A 22,845-nucleotide genomic window follows, 5' to 3' on the forward strand; every position below is an offset into this window, starting at 1 on the left:
GACGATGATATAGTTAGATACGAGTAATCAAGCAAGCAGATTTGCCATACATTGTTTAAATAGCTTTATGTGAGTGAAGTGTGTGTGTTCTCTTTTTCTTCTTAAAGTCTTTTTGTTCATATGTTTCTCTTATAGTCTTTAATAGTAAGTAACACTTTAAATTAAAGTCCGCCTGTAGTCAATAACTGTATCCCTTAAACTCATCTTTGATCACCAAAATGACATATTTTAACGTTTTTTCCTTGAAAAAAAAAAAATCTTCATGCCTTAAAATATCTTGAATGTAACTCGACACCCTTGCCTCATTTAGTATGCGCGGTTCTATGAATATGCAAATGAGCCCCGCCTCCACTCACTCACTCAGCTCAGAGATCCACTGGTTGACGATCACACGTTGATCTGATTGGTTACAAGGTAGTTTGTGACGTCAGAAACACCAGCGATTTCAAAGCGTGTGTTTGAGACTGTCTTTGGTTCACTGCAGTTTTAAGGAGGAAATACTCAGCAATGGTGTCGACTTATGAACTTACACATGCTTTGTCTTAAAGCATATTAAAAACACCACATAGACACATAAACAACATTAAAAGCTGGATTTACATGTTAAATATCTAACTGCAATGCACTAACAATTAAATGAATCATTTGATTCAGTGCACTTGTACTTGTTCTACATTGTACTTGTATTTAAAAATACCTGCATGTAATTAATGTCTGTAATGACTTCTATAATTACACTGTTAACCCTTAAACCTCCCCACACCACCAAACCTGCCTGTCTATTTCTATCTAAATAATAATTTGGCAAAAATTGGCAATTTTATTTTTTTATCCGAAGTGATTGTTTGTGTTTGTTTGTTTTATAGCAATCCCCAAATATAATTACGATGTGTTTTGAGGACAATAGAATAGATGAAATCTTCACACATCAGAAACACAGCGTGTGTGCCAGCAGTCCTTCAAGATCTGTGAAGAAACCCGTGAAACTTACAGCCAGAAAGCAGGAGGATACCGACGGCTCTGCTGTGAGACTGTGTGAAACATCACGACGTTCAGCCTTCATGTGCACGAGAGGATAACATAAGAGCTCTCATCATACTGAAAACTGTTACAGTATTTATTAGTTAATAAACCTAAATCTGAAGTGCAACCAATGCATCGAATCATGAAACTTGTGTCAGCGCCGGGAGTGTCTCGATTGGACACACATCACGATCCTGAACTCTCGACACCAGATCACTGCGATACTCAAGACACATGATAAAAGGTGTACAGAAAATGATGAAATGCTAAATGTGATCCTACATTGTGTGTGTAAATGAACAGGCTTGGACTTGGTGCTGAAACCCAATGAACAGGACAATAGAGACACCAGAATAACAATATTCATGATTCTGAAGATGAAAATACTGAATTATTGTAGATGAATATGCTTGATCTCTGTCACTGACTAGATATATTTAAAATAATGTAGGACACATTTACTGGTAACATCAGACATCTGGCATTATCAGGACACACTAATATTCCCCCACTGCATTATTATACATTATATTCAACATTATATATAGTAGTTTAATGCAGTTCTGACACTCAAACTCTGAAAACTGGATTTTTTTCCTCACACAGTAATTTTTATTTTGAGTGAATTATATAAAATACATATTGTTGCATTTTTGTACTGCGATATATTGTGACACCGCTAGTCAATGCCCAGCCCTAAACTGAACACACACTCTGGTAACACTGCTGCTGAGACAGTACAGCGCTGATGCTGGCGTTAGAGAAGGCATGGATCGATTGGTCGTTGAGTTTGTGCCGGATGATTATTTTCAGAGGCTCGAGTCGTGAGATTCACTGTCAGATGTTCAAACGCTTGCTTCCGCCGGTGCGTGCGAGAGACACACACACACACACACACTCATCAGAGGCGGAGCTAAAGCTGCTCTTTAAGAGCCTCACGGGCCCTCGATCTGATATCGACATCAGCAGACGGGCCCTTGAGAACCGGCTCCATCGGCCCTCAAACACACACACACACACACACACACACACACACACACACACACACACACACGCTTTTATCCTGCGCTTCTGTGTCCAGGTGGGTTTCTGCAGGACATCGATCGCTCGAGGTGTCAGGAGCGCAGAGAAATCAAACCCGTCTCTGATTACTTCCACATTACTGCTGAAAAAGAACATAAAAAGAAATGGAAACCTTTAAACCTGCTTAATACATAAATGATGACCTCTGGGGTCGTCCCGGGACGCCCGATCGATGCGGCAGCTAATAGAGGAGCGCTTCACCTGTGAACACGCCAGCTCCTTACACAAGAGCTTATTTCATTACTGTCCACATGACATTTACATCCAGCAGGTCCTAAAGTCACAATCAAACGCTTCCCATCCGGAGCCTCCTGCGGGATCTGTGCTCGACCCCAACACTCTCTCTCTCTCTCACTGAGACACTGGTGGAGCTTTATTTTTAGGTCTTTTACATTTAGTCAATTTAGTCTGCAATTATTTTGTGGATTGGTCTAAAGTTGCATAAAACTATATTATTATTAATATTAATATTGTCATTATTAGCGAAGTTAATATCACTATTATTGCTGCTGCCACTATTATTATTACTACTACTACTACAAATATTATTATTATGATTGTTTCAAATTGTCTAGATATCTATTAGTCACTCAGTCAGTTTATATCTATATATATGCAAGTATATATGTATGTATGTGTGTGTTCAACATTTTTGATAGATAAATATATATATATATACAGTACAGGCCAAAAGTTTGGAAACATTACTATTTTTAATGTTTTTGAAAGAAGTTTCTTCTGCTCATCAAGCCTGCGTTTATTTGATCAAAAATACAGAAAAAAAAATTAATATTGTGAAATATTATTACAATTGAAAATAATTGGTTTTCAATTTATTATACTTTAAATTATCATTTATTTCTGTGATGCAAAGCTGAATTTGATCATCAAAGAAACTTCTTTCAAAAACATTAAAAATAGTAATGTTTCCAAACTTTTGGCCTGTACTGTATATATATATTTATATGTATATAAAAATGTTGTTATATCACACTGGAATAACCTATTCATTAAAAGTATTACTGTACCTGTATATACTATTATATCTATATATTTAGCTCTTCTTTTGTGTACTTGTCTGTATATGTCATCGGTCTATTTAAAAATAAAATAAAACGGGGGGAAAAAATAAACATTTAGTCATTTTACAGTGTCTTTGTCACCCTTATTAGTTTTGATATATATTTATATGAAAATTCTGGACCAACACTGAAAATTCAGCATGCACTCACCAAACATTTAAACTAAATAATAAATGAATAATCAATAATCAAGCAAACACTCAAACTGAGTTTGGGACTAAACATGTGAATTGCACATGAGGCAGTTTTATATCACCGTTTTAATAACAGACTTCTTTCTGCTCCAGTTTGTTGGTTAAATATGAGCATTTGAACGACAATAAACTATAATAACTTGTTTTAATTAAAGATTTATTGAAACATGCATTAAATAATGAAGACATTACTTACAGGTCAAGTAAAAATATGATAAATATGCATATACAAATATATAATATAGTGTATATATTTATCAGAATGCTTTCTAGCTGATGATAGTTATTACTCAAATCTAATTATGCTGAAACAAAGTGAATTGATATGAATTTGATAATTATTTTTTAAATTGAATCAGTGGTTCATGTTCAATCGGCGTGTTCACACACACACACACACACACACACAGACACACACACACACACACACACACACACACACACACACACACACACAGATAAAGAGTCTAGCCTAAAGCTCTTGTAATGTGTTTGTGTGTTCTGCCTAATGTAGTTTGCTCAGTCTTGTTTAGTGATGACGGAGAGCGATAGGCTTATCTCGGTTTGCTGAAGGCATGAGTATCAGACGCGTTCGCTCCAGCGCTGACGTCACGTTACGCTGTGTGTGTGTGTGTGTGTGTGTGTTCACGTCTGGAGCTTGACCAGGAGGAGATGTGGACACTGCGACTGACAGAGCGCAGTGTTGTGTGTTGGGTTAGTGTGTGTGTGTGTTGATCACTGACGCTGCTGGATCTCCTGTGTGTGTGTTCACATGATGGGGTTTGTTGTTTGTTAGAGCTCAAAAACAACTTCCATTCATTGACAGAATAAATGAACAAATATACAAAACAAACAGCAGCTCAGAGAATACAGACTTTCATTACAAACTATTAGCTCACATTATGGATGAACAAAGTGCTCATCTGTAAAATCCAAATAACTAAATGAAATGTTTGCAACTCTAGGGTCCAGATAATTAAAAACGTCCCCCATACTCTGTGAAGAAGGTCCGTCTCCGAGTGGATTAGCCGTGTGAGGTGGTCACGTGATCAGGGTTCCCACGGCTCCTCAAAATCCTTGAAAGTTTGTGAATCTGATAAAAACGTTTTTTTTTTTTTAATAAATGGATAAACAGGTACAGATCATCGAAAGTGCCTGAATTTATTTTGTGCAAGAAGTTTCCTGGAAAAGATTCCACATGATTCCCTCCGGTCCGCTAATGTTCTTTCGCCAACACTTCGTGGCCTGTGCGCACTAGCTTGCTTGATTTACGTTAGTTACACGCATTTACACGTTACGTTAAGTGTTTCCCGCGTGAGGTACTTTGTGTTGTACGTTGCCATGACGAACACACGCACAAAACTGTAACAATGTATCTTACAAGGTAACACGATGTAACCTTGCTCTCACTCGAAACGTGTCCCACATGAAGTCCTTGAGTTTGAGGGTGTATAGCAGAGCCGCACGATATTGAAGAAAAATGCCATATGCAGTAACTCATTAAATAATGCGATATGCGATATGCGATACGATAATGCTTAAAAAGTGTGTAAAATAAACTTAAATTATCTTTAAAATATATTTAAAATTATATAACCTACATGTGTTTCACATTCTTTTTGTGACGAGAAAACATCCCTAAACATCTGACAGTGAACATCAGTGTATTACTGTAGCGTAAGAAGAGTTACTTTAACATCAGTGGGGTTCAGGGGGTCAGGTTATCCTACATTAGGGTTGTTAATGACAGAAACTCAATAATCAAATGTAAAACTAAACCCTGATTAGTTTTCACTGTATGAATTAAATATATCCTGATTCTTATTAAAGCTACTAAAGTGATTCAGCCGAGAGTGAGTGATTTACTCTCTGTCTTGTGTTCATGACCACAGTTAATGCAAGCGGTGGCGATAAGCATATAGCGATATATACATTTGCGATATTTCGATGATTTCGATATATTGTGCAGCCCTAGTGTTGGACCTGGAAAGTCCTTGAAAGCTCCTTGAATTTGAAGTTAGCCGAGGTGTGTGAACCCTTTAATGATGTTTGTGTGTGTGATCTGAACATCTTTCCTCCATCTCCTGTGTGTTCAGGAGGAGCTGTGTGTGGAGGCCGTGTCTGTCGGGGCCATTCTGTCCGACTACCAGAGAATACGTGTGGAAAACGTGTAAGTGGAGATCCTCTCTCTCGCTTCTCCTTTCCCTTTCTCACACACAACACACCACATTATGTCCTTGAGTCATTTACAACAAAGACTTGTATCGCCACCGCATCATGCTGGACGTTCAGATGCTCATGTGCTGATGTGATCCGGCTCATTTCCCTCTGTGTTCCTCGAGCTGAACTCAACGACTGCGAGGAGGAGTTGCACATTTATATGCAAGGCAAGTTTATTTACATAGCACATTTCATACACAATGGTAATTCAAAGTGCTTTGCATGAAAAGGATTTAAAAAATAATCACAAGAATTACAATAAAAGTAAAGAATACAACATTAAGAATTGATTTAAAGTGTTTTAAAGTCCCCCTGTAGTCAATCATTTTATCCCTTAAAACTCGTCTTTTGTAAATCCAGCTTTTAATGTTGTTTATGTGTCTATGTGGTGTTTTTAATATGCTTTAAGACAAAGCATGTGTAAGTTCATAAGTCGACACCATTGCTGAGTATTTCCTCCTTAAAACTGCAGTGAACCAAAGACAGTCTCAAACACACGCTTTGAAATCGCTGGTGTTTCTGACGTCACAAACTACCTTGTAACCAATCAGATCAACGTGTGATCGTCAACCAGTGGATCTCTGAGCTGAGCGAGTGAGTGGAGGCGGGGCTCATTTGCATATTCATAGAACCGCGCATACTAAATGAGGCAAGGGTGTCGAGTTACAGTCAAGATATTTTGAGGCATGAAGAATTTTTTTCAAGGAAAAAACGTTTAAATGTGTAATTTTGGTGATCAGAGATGAGTTTTAATGGATACGATTATTGACTACAGGGGGACTTTAACTATTAGTGACTCCAAACATTAAACAGACTAGCATTAAACTAGTGATATATTTCACAATGTTTTTCATGTTCACAGCCGATTTGCCTGCCTCTCACTCGAGCTGTGCATGTATCCGCTGTCAGTCAGCTATTGTTCCTCCACAGGATAAGTGGTGTAACCCTACCTGTATACCTGACATCCCATGATGCCGAGGGGCACAGCGTATCGTGCTAATCACTTGCGCTCTCGCTTTGACCCGTGGCGTTAGCATTGAGCTGACGTCCACCCATGTCACATGAGCTGGCGTTCAGCCAAGCTGGAGAGCGAGCGCTAATTGTCAATGTCAATTTTATTTCTATAGCACAACTAAACACAGCACCAGTTGACCAGTGTGCTTTACAATACATAACATTAAGAAAAACCATAAACGAAACACACAATACAATGCATTTCATCATTGACCATATGCTAGATCAAAAAGGTAAGTTTTTAGCCTAGATTAAAAATCAGACATGGATGGAGCAGATCTGATACTGAATGGCAATGCATCAGCCACTGGAAACACACGGTCACAGCTACTTTTCAGCTTTGATTTCGGAATATGTAGCAATCTCTATTGTCTTTGTTTATCTCTATTGTATTGACTTTATTTAAAGTGGTCATCGGATGCTAAATGCACTTTTATATGGTGTTTGCACAACCACCATACAATGAAAAAAATCCATTATCTCCTTTTTTTTAATCCTCAAAAAAGTCTAAACACTCTCAATAATCAAGCCGTTTGGACTTTCTGAGCAATATGATGTCATATTGCTCATGCTCCGCCCACGACCATTGACGGACTGTCCCGTATTAGCATATTTCCCGTATTAGCATATTTACGACATCGACCACTGACGAACTGTCTGTATTAGCATATTTACGCCCTCGACTACTGACGGACTGTCCCGTATTAGCATATTTACGCCCCTGACCACTGAGGAACTGCCCGTATTAGCATATTTACGACCTTGACCACTGACGAACTTCCCGTATTAGCATATTTACGCCCCTGACCACTGAGGAACTGCCCGTATTAGCATATTTACGACCTTGACCACTGACGAACTTCCCGTATTAGCATATTTACGCCCCTGACCACTGAGGAACTGCCCGTATTAGCATATTTACGACCTTGACCACTGACGAACTTCCCGTATTAGCATATTTACACCCTCGACCACTGAGGAACTGCCCGTATTAGCATATTTACGCCCTCGACCACTGACGAACTGCCCGTATTAGCATATTTACGCCCTCGACCACTGACAAATTGTTTATTATTATTATCATTTATTTTAAAGAGACATGCACCGAAACGGGTCGCTGTGAACAGAGCTGTTTTTGAGGAGGTAAAAGGGTGTTGTTTTTAGAGCCCGACCGATATGGATTTTTGGGGGCCGATGCCGATGCCGATATTAACTCGAAAAGAGCCGATTTATAAGCCGATATTTAGATTTTGAAAATAAACTGGATATTAGACCCATTTCCTATAAACTGCACTTACACAACATTCAAAATATCTGCCTGTTCTATGCATGTGGGCTGTATAAATACAAACTTATGAAACGTAAAGTCCTTTGAACAAAAAAACAACAACAACAACCAAATCAAAGTTACCAGTTTTAAAAGACTTGGTTCATAAATATAACTTTGAATAGGACTGGAGACAAATTCTGTTAAGTTCTGATAAATAACAACAACAATCTCTCTCTCTCTCTCTCTGCGTCTCACGCAGGCACGCACCTCTCTCTCTCTGCGTCTCGCGCGTGCACCCCTCTCTCTCTCGCTCGTTCTGCGTCTCGCGCGCACCTCTCTCTCTCTCTCTCTCTCTCTCTCTCTCTCTCTTTCTCTCTCTCTGCGTCTCGCGCGCGTACCTCTCTCTCTCTCTCTCTTTCTCTCTCTCTCTCTCTGCGTCTCGCGCGCGCACCTCTCTCTCTCTCTCTCTCTCTCTCTCTCGCTCGCTCGCTCTGCGTCTCAAATTGTAAAAAAAAAAAAAAAATTCACTGTTGTTACAGTGCGTAAATCAGACCTTTCAGGCTATAGCGAACGCAAATAAGCCTTATGCCAACATTATTATTAGCCTACAACTAAATTGTCGTCATTAAATAAGAAAACTAAATAATTGTGTAGATGATTTGCTTTGTGTAACCCGACATCAGACATTAGGCCGAACGCCTAAGTATTTTTTGCACACAGTGCCGCGACCAATTCTGTTTCCTCACTCCTTTATGACTGCCTGCACATTCACTGTCCTCGCGGCGGCTGCAACTTGCGCTCTCTAAAATTAGCTTATCAATGCATATCTAAATTCGCGCCTTTCTGTATCTTTGAAAAAAAGAAACAAAAAAAAATGCCGCAGCCAATGAGCAGCCGGCGGGGGCTGGCTGCAGGACGACTCAATCTCCACGGACAGTTTTTAATATTTTATCAGACAATATCTGCTCAATATTTTGCTTAAGTGTAATTTTCGGGACAATTAAGGCCGGATTCGGGACAACAGCTCAGATTTCGGGACTGTCCCGAATTTTTCGGGACTTCTGGTCACCCTATCATGAACTCACTTAACCGTTGTTCTCTCTGCTTGACTCTGGCTGGATCAGCAGGCTGCAGGATATGTGGCGCGATATACACGAGTGTTGTCAACTGGGACATTGTAGAGCGCCCTCTGGTCGATAAACTATATAACGCAAACACTCATGACATGGTTGAAGACTGTTTCGTCCGGTTTTTATTTTTATTTTTATTTTTTTTATTTTTTATTAATCGGCCGTTATAAATGCCGATGCCGATAGATTGGAAAATGCCTAATATCGGCCGATAATATCGGCCTGCCGATATATCGGTCGGGCTCTAGTTGTTTTACACAACCATTGAGGAATTTTAACCAGAGTATGTTACAAACTTTACATGAAGACCCTAAAGAATCACACCAACTTGTGGGAAATGGGCATCCGATGACCCCTTCAACAAATAGTGTTTGAAGTGGTGTCAGAGTGACGCCCTCTTTTCTCTTCACATCCATCATGTCCTCCTGCACGCCTGCTCAGTTTGCATTGTTCCTCTCAGTTCTCCACCTGTGGTGTTTGTGTTCTCCGCAGGTGTGCCAGGCTTCAGCTCCAGCCGCTGGCGTACCTGTGGCGCCGAGACCAGGCCGAGCTGCTCAGAGAGATCATATCAAGCGGCCTCGACGCCCTCCTCATCAAAGTGGCAGCGATCGGTGGGTGACGGCCTTTAAATCAGGCAGGGCTTGAGCAGTCCAGCCTCTATTGAGTGTTTACACTGATCCTTCTTTTAGACTGGCAGCACTGCACGATTTAGGGGAAACAATCTAATAGCGATTTTTCTGATTGAAGATTAAAAGCGTTTTGCTGTGTTTACATTAATTATGGATCAATATGGCTATAAAATTAAATGTATTATTATTATGGTAACACTTTACAATAAGGTTCATTAGTTAACATGAATTTAGAGTGAACAATACTTCTACAGCATTTATTAATACAAATTTTAACATTCACTAATACATTATTAAAATCAAATGTTGAACAATACGAATCTGAAGTGTCTCAGCTGATGGCATTATTTTAACGGCTTTAATATAGCGCCCAGATTTTCTTATTGGGCCAATAACATTAAAAATGAACATATATCGGCCGATACTGATATGGTGGCCGATACATCGTGCATCCCTAACTTATTTAATGAAATCTCAGCTTTTGAGGTTTGATAAATACACATACGTTTTTTTCTCTTCATTTAATTGTGCAGCCCTATGTTCAGGTGATGCAGGGCTGAAACTAGCAAGAAGAAGAAGGAAATATCTTCAGTTTGACCTGCACACAAGCACAGGGATGGAAACATTGAGGCCTTTTCAAACTAACAAGGGAACATGGTTAAGTGATTTGATAGATGTAGGGCTGGGGGAAAATCACCAAGATTTCTGCCTTGATCTATGAAAATGTATAATTGTGTAGTAATTCTGTTGATTTAAAAAGCCCACGCCTTTTAAAACATTACTAATATAGACAATGTACAGCACTACAAATACAGCATCTGTAGTATCATGTACCACCAAAATTACATTTACACTTTGATGTTTTTGAACCATGGTACACTGAGAATCGTTTTGTAATGGCACTGATCCTGTGTGATGCCTGAACTTTGCAGCCCGGATCAGATGACATCAGTAATTCACACATGGGTGGTTCTTCAGGGGATGTGTGCATTGGAACACACCCAGGGTGTCTTTTAATCCCTGAAATGTCTGCGGTGTCACCTGCTCTCTCACTCCTGTTTCACGCACCGCTGCAAGGGAAACGCTGATCAGGTTCCACATTTAAAGTTGAACTGAAGGGAAAAGTTTTTGTGGTGGCCTGATGTACAGGTATTTACACACTGGGCATGTGTGGATTGATGGAAATAATGATATCAACATGTAATATGTGAGTTTTAAACTGATTAGTAAGTAACCAAAACGGCATGCTCGGGAACAGTGCTTAAATAAAGCAAAAAGCTCTGCTTTACATTATGCCTGAGAACAGCCCTTACCCATAACATGACCAGAACATTAACTTAACATCACAATACCATCATTGCAACATCACTACATCATTATTGTAACCTCACCATAACATCACCATAATATCTCTCTAGCAGCTCTGCAACATCACTGTAACATCACCATAAACCTCACCACAACATCAGCGTAACATCACAGCAACATCTCTGTAACATCACCATAACATCACTGTAAAATCTTGTAACATCATTTGAACATCACAATAACCTCACCACAATGTTACTGTATCATCACCGTAACATCTCCGCAACGTCTCCACAGCATCATTGTAACATCTCTGTAACATCACCATATTATTACTCTCTGTAACATCACCATAACATCACTGTAATATCTCGTAACATCACCATAACATTACTGTTACTCATCACCATAAACCTCACCACAACATCAGTGTAACATCACAGCAACATCTCTGTAACATCACCATAACATCACTGTAAAATCTTGTAACATCACCATAACATTACTGTTACACATCACCATAAACCTCACCACAACATCAGCGTAACATCACTGTAACATCACCATAACATCACTGTAATATCTCGTAACATCACCATAATTACTGTAATATCTCGTAACATCACCATAATTACTGTAACATCTCTGTAAAATCACCATAACATTACTGTAATATCTCGTAACATTGTAACATCACAATAACCTCACCATAATGTTACTGTATCATCACCGTAACATCTCCGCAGCGTCTCCACAGCATCATTGTAACATCTCTGTAACATCACCATATTATTACTCTCTGTAACATCACCATAACATCACTGTAATATCTCGTAACATCACCATAACATTACTGTTACTCATCACCATAAACCTCACCACAACATCAGCGTAACATCACTGCAACATCACCATAACATCACTGCAACATCTCTGTAACATCACTGTAATATCTCGTAACATCACCATAATTACTGTAATATCTCGTAACATCACCATAATTACTGTAACATCTCTGTAAAATCACCATAACATTACTGTAATATCTCGTAACATCATTGTAACATCACAATAACCTCACCATAATGTTACTGTATCATCACCGTAACATCTCCGCAACGTCTCCACAGCATCATTGTAACATCTTTGTAACGTCACCATAATTACTGTAACATCTCTGTAACATCACCATAACATCACTGTAATATCTCGTAACATCACCATAACATCACTGTAATATTTCTGTGACATCACCATAACATCACTATAACATCTCTGTGACATCACCATAACATCACTATAACATCTCTGTGACATCACCATAACATCACTATAACATCTCTGTGACATCACCATAACATTACTGTAACATCTCTGTGACATCACCATAACATCACTGTAATATCTCTGTGACATCACCATAACATCACTGTAATATCTCTGTGACATCACCATAACATCACTGTAATATCTCTGTGACATCACCATAACATCACTGTAATATCTCTGTGACATCACCATAACATCACTGTAATATCTCTGTGACATCACCATAACATCACTATAACATCTCTGTGACATCACCATAACATCACTATAATATCTCGTAACATCACCATAACATCACTGTAATATTTCTGTGACATCACCATAACATCACTATAACATCTCTGTGACATCACCATAACATCACTGTAATATCTCTGTGACATCACCATAACATCACTATAACATCTCTGTAACATCACCATAACATCACTGTAATATCTCGTAACATCACCATAACATCACTGTAATATTTCTGTGACATCACCATAACATCACTATAACATCTCTGTGACATCACCATAACATCACTATAACATCTCTGTGACATCACCATAACATCACTATAACATCTCTGTGACATCACCATAACATTACTGTAACATCTCTGTGACATCACCATAACATCACTGTAATATCTCTGTGACATCACCATAACATCACTGTAATATCTCTGTGACATCACCATAACATCACTGTAATATCTCTGTGACATCACCATAACATCACTGTAATATCTCTGTGACATCACCATAACATCACTGTAATATCTCTGTGACATCACCATAACATCACTGTAACATCTCTGTGACATCACCATAACATCACTATAACATCTCTGTGACATCACCATAACATCACTATAACATCTCTGTGACATCACCATAACATTACTGTAACATCTCTGTGACATCACCATAACATCACTGTAATATCTCTGTGACATCACCATAACATCACTGTAATATCTCTGTGACATCACCATAACATCACTGTAATATCTCTGTGACATCACCATAACATCACTGTAATATCTCTGTGACATCACCATAACATCACTGTAATATCTCTGTAAAATCACCATAACATTACTGTAATATCTCGTAACATCATTGTAACATCACAATAACCTCACCATAATGTTACTGTATCATCACCGTAACATCTCCGCAATGTCTCCACAGCATCATTGTAACATCTTTGTAACGTCACCATAATTACTGTAACATCTCTGTAACATCACCATAACATCACTGTAATATCTCGTAACATCACCATAACATCACTGTAATATTTCTGTGACATCACCATAACATCACTATAACATCTCTGTGACATCACCATAACATCACTATAACATCTCTGTGACATCACCATAACATCACTATAACATCTCTGTGACATCACCATAACATTACTGTAACATCTCTGTGACATCACCATAACATCACTGTAATATCTCTGTGACATCACCATAACATCACTGTAATATCTCTGTGACATCACCATAACATCACTGTAATATCTCTGTGACATCACCATAACATCACTGTAATATCTCTGTGACATCACCATAACATCACTGTAATATCTCGTAACATCACCATAACATCACTGTAATATCTCGTAACATCACCATAACATCACTGTAATATCTCTGTAACATCACCATAACATCACTGTAACATCTCTGTAACATCACCATAACATCACTGTAATATCTCGTAACATCACCATAACATCACTGTAATATCTCGTAACATCACCGTAACATCTCTGTGACATCACCATAACATCACTGTAATATCTCTGTGACATCACCATAACATCACTGTAATATCTCGTAACATCACCATAACATCACTGTAATATCTCGTAACATCACCATAACATCACTGTAACATCTCTGTAACATCACCATAACATCACCATAACATCACTGTAATATCTCGTAACATCACCATAACATCACCGTAACATCTCTGTGACATCACCATAACATCACTGTAATATCTCGTAACATCACCATAACATCACTGTAATATCTCGTAACATCACCATAACATCACTGTAACATCACCATAACATCACTGTAACATCACCATAACATCACTGTAACATCACCATAACATCACTGTAACATCTCTGTAACATCACCATAACATCACTGTAATATCTCTGTGACATCACCATAACATCACTGTAACATCTCTGTAACATCACCATAACATCACTGTAATATCTCGTAACATCACCATAACATAATAATAATAATAATAATTAATAATTAATTACATTTATATAGCGCTTTTCTAGGTAGGCCTACTCAAAGCGCTGTTACATGAAAGGGGGGAATCTCCTCAGCCACCACCAATGTGCAGCATCCACTTGGATGATGCGACGGCAGCCATATTGCGCCAGAAATCGCCATAACATCACTGTAACATCTCTGTGACATCACCATAACATCACTGTAACACACAGCGGCAGCAGCAACATGATAAAGGACACCAATGTGCTAAATTTATTAATAGCAATAGATCAGAATAAAACAGTTTGGCTCATTTATGGTTGTCAAACAGCAAGAGCGCTTCATAGGATGTGTGCCATAGACTGTGACTTTTATAATGGCTTCAAGCGTGGCTCAACCAATCAGAATTTAGATTTGGGAAATATCCGTTTTATAATTATAGTTTGATAAAACTTAGTTCACTGTCAGAATTTTTTTTACCTTTAGAGGTATAAAAGCTTGTCTCTGGCACAGTAAATGGACAAATCTGTACCTTATCTGTTCCTGAAAGGTGCCTTAGAGTAATACGTACCCTTAAGGTACAACTATGGACCATTTAGGGGTAAATAATGTACAAAGACCCCTAAAGTTACAATTTTATGCACGATTTGTACGACGTTGACTTTGAAATGCGTGTGTTTGTGGTTAACACTAATGGACTGGTAACGGTGAACTGGAGAAGGTTATATCTCAGTAGCTCTTTTGCATAAAATGTTTATATTGAGCTTTAAAGCTTGAGTGATTAGAATGTAAATGTGGAGTTGTAAATCTTCCGTCCCTTTCTATTATTTGAAGGGTTTCAGATGAATTGGGATTACCACTTGTTTTTTTTTCTATCAAAATCCCTTTTTTTCCCCCCAACAAATCCCGTCCCGTGTCTTATCTGCGCTCTTCTAAATGTGTTTTTAAGCTGATAATTCAGCGTGTGAATATGAGCGATCACACCGTCTGTGTTTTAAACCCTTCGCTGCAGGAGACACTCAAGAGGAGCTTTGTGTTTTCTTGTGTATTTTCTGTCGCTTGTTTAGACTGATACTCACTGGATCCATGTGTGTGTGTGTGTGTGTTGAAGGAATGTTAAATATCAGCCGAACGCTTGTCCAAATGAGCCGTGAGCGATCCGCCGGCACAGCTTACCCCCAAACCCCTACAGCACCGCCGGCTCTTGACAAATCATCCTCTAAAAGCAAATTCCCCACATATCTGGAAGAGTGTAATTATGCGAGGTGTGTGTTTTCTGCTTGGCTACAGGTAGAAGGGGAAGATGTTATCTCGGCTGGCTCTTCACCCGGCCTCAGGCACCGGTAATTAGAAATTAGAGGGTTTGGATGGACTTGCACTGCCTCAGGCCGTCGAGTAATTGAGGCTTTCATGGGTTTCATGGGTCGGGGCTGCGTGTGTGTATTGGGTGACAGAGGTGTGTTGTACATTCACACACACCACAGGTGGAAATAAACACTTGTGACGTGAGAAATGTCTTCAAATGTGTGCCTGCTACGACTGTGGCGTACAAATAACAGTTGCACCATTTCTACCAAACAGCCTTGTAGCCGTACACTGTAGATTTAAAATGCTTTATGCAAGAATTGAAGGCATGTTTTCTTTTATATGCACCTTTTATATGCTACATTATATTTGTACTAAAACATTTTAATATACAGTCAAAGCAACATTTATTCAGACACCCTTCAACATTTCTCACATTATCACAGTTTATTCACTATAGTTTAGAAAATGGTAATAAAATATGAGCAGAACTCAGTTGATATTTGACTGGTTTTGTCCATCTTCTGTTAGACTGTCTCACACATGAATTATGTTGAATATCTGTCAGCTGTTAAATTTAACTACACAATTAGATAATACCAGTTTAGCTCAACCAATCACCAAGCAATGCTTCATTGTGTTCAGTCTGTGTGTAAAAAGAGCATTAGCAATTAAAGAAAACATGATCAGCTCAAAGTGTCCGAATCATTTTTAGTACCAAATGTGTATAAATGTTACCGGTGGAAGAATATTTGGGTATAATATGTCACAGTTTACTTTATTTTGCTCTCCACACTAACATAAATGAACTATAGTGTCCTGCACACACTAGTAAAACTATATCAAAAATGATATCTGGTGTCTGAATAATGTCTGGTTTGACTTTATGAAAATGCAAAGAATTTGTGAATTTTTTTGAATAATGACACAAATAAATTGGTACTTAAGGTTTGAACTGATTCACAGAAACAAATTACATGTATTAACTCGACTCACATGACAAAAAGAGTCATTAACGAGCCTCTAATGACACACTCTTTGTTACTAATGGCCAAATAAAAATGCACTAAAATATCATTGCAATTATTCACATTGTCATAGTGAGGGAACAGTAAGGTAACAATAAGGTTCGTTAACATTTAAAAGTAACAACAAAGATTACTTTTACAGCATGAGTTAATCTAAGTAAATGTTAATTGTAACACTTTATAATAAGATTCATTAGTTAGCATTAGATAATGTATTAACTAACATGAACTAACAATGAGCAACACATTTATTACAGTGTTTATTCATCTTTGTTAATGTTAGTTAATAATAATCCATCTGTTCATTGTTAGTTCATGTTAGATCACAGTGCATTCACTAATGTTAACTAATACAACCTTTGATTTTAATAACGTATTAGTAAAAATTAAAATTACTTTTAAATAAGACTAATAAATGCTGAGGAAGTATTGTTCATTCTTAGTTCATGTTAACTAATGAACCTTATTGTAAAGTGTAACCATGTTAATTTATATATATTCTAGTCATTGTCGGCTCATGTTTGTTCATTATAAAAAGTTTTACACCACCAGAAATGTGTAGAAATGAAACGCTGCTATAAACATGTACTTTCATTCATACCTAAACGCATGAACTGATGTTAACGACCTGTTGTTGAGTGTAACCTCACTGAAAATGGCTCCCGTTGTGAATATAGTGCCCACGCATCAGGCGTCTGCTCTCTCGTCACCGGTGATATGAACTATAATCCCGTAATAACACTTGAAGAGGAGGATTGTGGGTAATCGGGGGGGTTGACAGAAGACATTGGAAGCGTTTTAAAGGAGGGGGTCTGTGTTTATGAGACGTGTCCAAGTCCAAGACGATCTCCTGCATGCGTGTGCCAACAAGTTTGTGTAATCACGTCAGAAACCAGAGCAGAAGTTTGCGCGATCGCTCGCCACCTCCGTGAAGCCGGGCGGAGATAATTGGCTGGTGAATACGGCAGCGTTGGATATTCATGTAATTAGTTAATTGGTTGATTTGTGTGTGTGAGGATGTCCAGGCGCAGGGTTGTTTCCAGCTGTTAATTGGATGACAGTTCCAGTGGAAATTGGCATGTGTGAAGTTGAAAGGTCTGTTTGCAGTGTTACGGCGTTCCTGTGTTTATTGCGTGCTTTAGAATTTATTTTCTGCAATTATACGGACACTTTCGGCACGAACTTTTCCACTCGGATGGTTGGCATCATATTCTTATAATTGAAATGCACTCGACCCTTTCCTCGACATGTGTTTTATGTATTTTATTTAGGGATATGTGCAAATCTTGATGATCCAGGGAACATCGCTGGATGGAAATCATATCTGTTCTTCAGTGTTTCTGTCAGTTTCCATGATAGCAACGTAACATCTAGCATCCAGACTGATCGCTAAACCAACCAGACGTTTAGCTTAAATCCGTCTGCTTTTTTCCATTGGAATAATTTACAGTCCAGGTCAAAAGTTTGGAAACATTACGTTTTTTTATATTTTTGAAAGAAGTCTCTAATGCTCATCAAGGCTGCGTTTATTTGATCAAAAATACAGAAAAAACAGTAATATTGTGAAATATTATTACAACTTAAAACAATAGTTTTCTATTTGAATATACTTTAAAAAATAATTTATTCCTGTGATGCAAAGCTGAATTTTCAGCATCATTACTCCAGTCTTCAGTGTCACATGTGAAATCCAGTCCATCACATGATCCTTTACAAATCATTCTAATATTCTGATTTATTATGAGTGTTGGACACAGTTCTGCTGCCTAATATATTTGAGGAATAAAAGGTTAAAAAGAACTGCATTTATTCAAAATAAATGATATAAATAATATAAATCTTCTTTACTATCACGTTTTATCAGTTTAACACATCCTTGCTGAATAAAAGTATTGATTTATTTCAAAAAAAGAAAGAATAAAAATGACTGACCCCAAATTACTGACCAGTAGTGTATATCGCTGTTACAGAAGATTTCTATTTTTTTTAAAAAATTTATTTTTTTTTATTCATCAAAGTATCCTAAAAAAGTATCACAGGTTATGAAAAAATATTAAGCAGCAGAACTGTTTCCAACTTTGATAATGAATCATCATATTAGAATGATTTCTAAAGGATCATGTGATAGACTGGAGTAATGATCCTGAACATTCAGCTTTGCATCACAGAAATAAATGATAATTTAAAGTATAATAAATTGAAAACCAATTATTTTAAATTGTAATAATATTTCACAAAATTACTTCTTTTTTTTTTCTGTATTTTTGATCAAATAAGGCTTGATGAGCAGAAGAAACTTCTTTCAAAAACATAAAAAATAGTAATGTTTCCAAACTTTTGACCTGTACTGTATATAATTCTTTGTGGTAAAAAGTGCTTACATTTTGGATAAAATGCTTGAAAATGCTTGAAATTGTAACTGTATTTCTTTCACAACAAATACCTATCTGACTGAATAGTTCGTTTATTAAATGGAGAAATTAAATGTAGCCCTTCTTTGTGGTAAAAGTGTAAAATATCTAATATTGCATTTGTCAGACACTCATATATAACATTTAATGATAATTTTCCAACTCTCCAGTCGAATAATAACCATAATAATGAACAGATTTATCAATGTTAATATTCAGAGAAGCCTAAACTTTCTTGGCAGGGACAAAAAAAGAAGATATTTTGAGAATTATTTGTCTCCCCATACAATGCAAGTGTTTAAACTCTTCAAAACATCTTTTTTTTTCTTCTTTTTTTTTACACAGAAGACAGAAAGTCATACAGGTTTGGATTGACATAAGGTTACGTTACATAATTACATTCATTTTTGGGTGAACTATCCCTTTATAAAGTGCTTGAACGAAGAGAAACTTGCTTCACCAGTTGCTGAAGAGGTCATTTTTTAATAAAAATGTACTTAAATATTCTGTACTTAAGTATTTGCCTGTGGTAATATGTAAAATCTCACACTTTGGGAGCTCAGTAACTCACTGTGATCCTGATTTGCTGTTGACGTTTATGGCACAAACAGCGATGAGACTTTGAGATTGGTGCAGTTAAGAGTAACAGTTTCAATCCCAGGACAAAACTAGCCTGTGTGTTTGATTATGAGCATCAGGTCTTTATGAAAGTTCATAAACATCACATATCAGTCATGCATTGATTGTCGCATTAGTGTTTTTATTACTGCTTTAATGCGTTCAGTATGCAGGTTATACACTGTCAGTTTGAACTGGCTGTGATACACATCAGATGAGGTTATAATTGCAGCTTTATTCCATTTATTGGATAAAAAGATTAAATCTCTGATGTGTCTGCTGAATTGTATTCGTCGTACGGCTATTATTCCTCACACAGCTGTTGAATTTCTGATAAGAGCTCGAACAAATTTTCCCGATCTCTCTTAATCTCCCCATCTCGTGTGTGTTCGTTCGCTCTCCCCTACAAAGCTCTCGCTCACAGATCGGCCGATAACACGCCACTATTGTTTCGGCGCGGGTCTGCGAGAGCATTGTTCAGAAGATGAACTAGCTCACCTTCCAGCGCGAGATGCTTATTTCATCCGTTTTAAAGCTAAAATGTTCCTCAACATGAATCCAATTTAGCTGGCGTTGGATTAAAGCGGATCTGTCAGTCGAATCTGTGCGCTTTAATTCAGTAGCAGATTTGGTTCACATTAAGCATATAGGCAGGCCATTGGCGCTTTGACTGTTTAATGATGCTGTTGGCGATACTGGAGTCTGGTTGATAAGGGCTGAAAGATGAGGATTGCTCGACATGGAGCCTCTTAAACTTTACTTCGCTCAAGACCACGAGATCCTGCAAAAGCTGTCACTGGAACGGTGCCCTTTAAAAACCTGCTAATACCATTTAGGTACTAATATGTTCACTTTTAGGTACAAGGGTGTAGCTTTTGAAAGCTTTTGTACCTTTTTTTCTGAGAGGGTCAGTTAGTTTTAGGGATGCACCGATATGAACATTTTGGCCGATACCGAGAAATCTTTATATTTGAAAACCGATAACCGGTATTATCGGCTGATTAGTCTAAATACAAGTTTTTATATAATTTTTTTAGAGCCTGATTACATAAACAAAAGTCTCACCATTATAATCCATGTCCCAAGCACACAATTATGATGTTCTCATTATAATTTTATATGGTCTATATCAGAGGTCCCCAACCCCCGGGCCGCGGACCGGTACCGGTCCGTGGGACATTTGGTACCGGGCCTCACAGAAAGAATATATAACTTAACGTATTTTCCGGACTATAAATCGTTCCGGAGTATATGTTGCATCAGTAAAAAAATGCGTCATGAAGAAGAAAAGACATAATATAGCCTAAGTCGCACTGGACTATAAGTCGCATTAATTTAGAAATGTAGCCTATTTCACAAAAAAATAAAAAAATAAATAATAATAATAATAATTGTTCGGATGGGACAGTTCACCCTTACGGACGTGAGCGCTCTGAAAGCGGCACAAAAAGACTGCTTTAAAACTTTCACAGAGACCTCAGACAGAAAGCAAAAAGCCTGTCTTTAAATTGTATTTCGTTTTGTATTAATTGTATCTTAATTTTAATCAATGTTTCATCACCCAATTGCCTGGATTTAATAAGAAGTAAATATAATAGAAAATATTTAATCAGGACACGGAGGCGCGGGCGCGTGAACTGGAGCTGATCTCATAAATTAACCGAAATTCAGCGTATAAGGTAGCCTACTCGCCTCACAGACCTGAGACATAGAAGGCTTGAAATGTCTAATTTTAAACAGAACAATTCAAAACAAAAGAAAACTGACTGTTCTCTGCTTATGTAATTCGTATGAAATGTGCATTTCTCTCTGGCGCGTTCACTAGGCATACTGCGAAGATCGAGTCAGCATTGTCAACTTCATCTTTGCACAGAAAACACTTGTTTATTATTAAACAATTAAAATGTCTCCTGCTATATTTTACATATTCATAATCATTCATTTTGGTTCTTAAAATCGGTTCTTTGTGACAGCTTTTAGGTGCTTTATTGGCAGCGCCACCCTTACATCGCATCAGCACCGTAAACATGGAGATTTTTTTCTTTTGGGGGGCTTTTTGTTTGTGTTCAGGCTTTCTCAGTTGTCTTTAGGCGCGATATTACGAGTACCCTGCTAATAAAATTGCAAGTAAGCCTACACATTGGATTCACGTTTATTATTATATTTATTTTTTTTTAATATTTTTTTTATATTTTGTTGTATTTATCCGCCGCACCTTAAAGGCCGGTCCGTGAAAATATTGTCTGATATTAAACCGGTCCGTGGCGCAAAAAAGGTTGGGGACCGCTGGTCTATATGACACTGTTGCACTTTACTGTATTTTCCTTTTTTTAAGTGATTCCAATCATATTTCAAGCAATTAAAAACCCTCATGTTGAACAGTGCGCATCTGAAGTGTCTCAGCCGAAGGAGATAATACATTATTTATCGGCTTTAATATATCAGCCAAATCTTCTTATCGGGTTGATAACGATAGCATTAAATATGAACATATATCGGCCGATACCGATATGGTGGCCGATATATCGTGCATCGCTAGTTATTTTATTGTTTCTGTAATAATAATCTAGCATCTAACAACATAAACATTTCCCAAAGTAAAAGACTTTCTTTCTTCTGTGAAGCACAGCAGGAGCAAGAAAGTTGTACAGGTTTGCATTGACACGAGAGCGAGTAAACAATGGTGGAATTATCCCAATCTGTTAATCACAGTTCATTACGACAATTGATTTGTACCGCAAGTCTTCTGAAATGTTGACTAAATATTGAAATGAGGCATTATCTAATTAAATATGCATGCACTAATTTGCATGCATTTCCATAACATGAATCTGAACATTGGATAAAGCCAAGGTCTTTATTCTTGTTAATCATTTTTGACATATTAAAGGTTTTTGCGGAGGGGATTTTGGATTTCTCTTTTTATCACTCCAGAAATCAGAAAATACAGGGT

At 37.6% G+C, this 22,845-nt stretch overlaps 1 protein-coding gene across 2 annotated transcripts in view; it reads left to right on the forward strand.

Annotated features, from left to right (window-relative positions):
- dph6 (diphthamine biosynthesis 6) overlaps nucleotides 1-22,845 on the forward strand; it is a 114,112-nt gene that overhangs the window by 12,936 nt on the left and 78,331 nt on the right. For both annotated transcript variants that reach the window (XM_084393341.1, XM_084393342.1), the window contains exons 4-5: nucleotides 5,479-5,552; nucleotides 9,509-9,627. In XM_084393341.1, the coding sequence (XP_084249467.1) occupies nucleotides 5,479-5,552; nucleotides 9,509-9,627 (193 nt within the window). The remainder of the gene's footprint in view (nucleotides 1-5,478; nucleotides 5,553-9,508; nucleotides 9,628-22,845) is intronic.

This window comes from Rutilus rutilus (assembly GCF_951802725.1).
Source record: "Rutilus rutilus genome assembly, chromosome: 21".
Lineage (NCBI taxonomy): Eukaryota > Metazoa > Chordata > Actinopteri > Cypriniformes > Leuciscidae > Rutilus > Rutilus rutilus.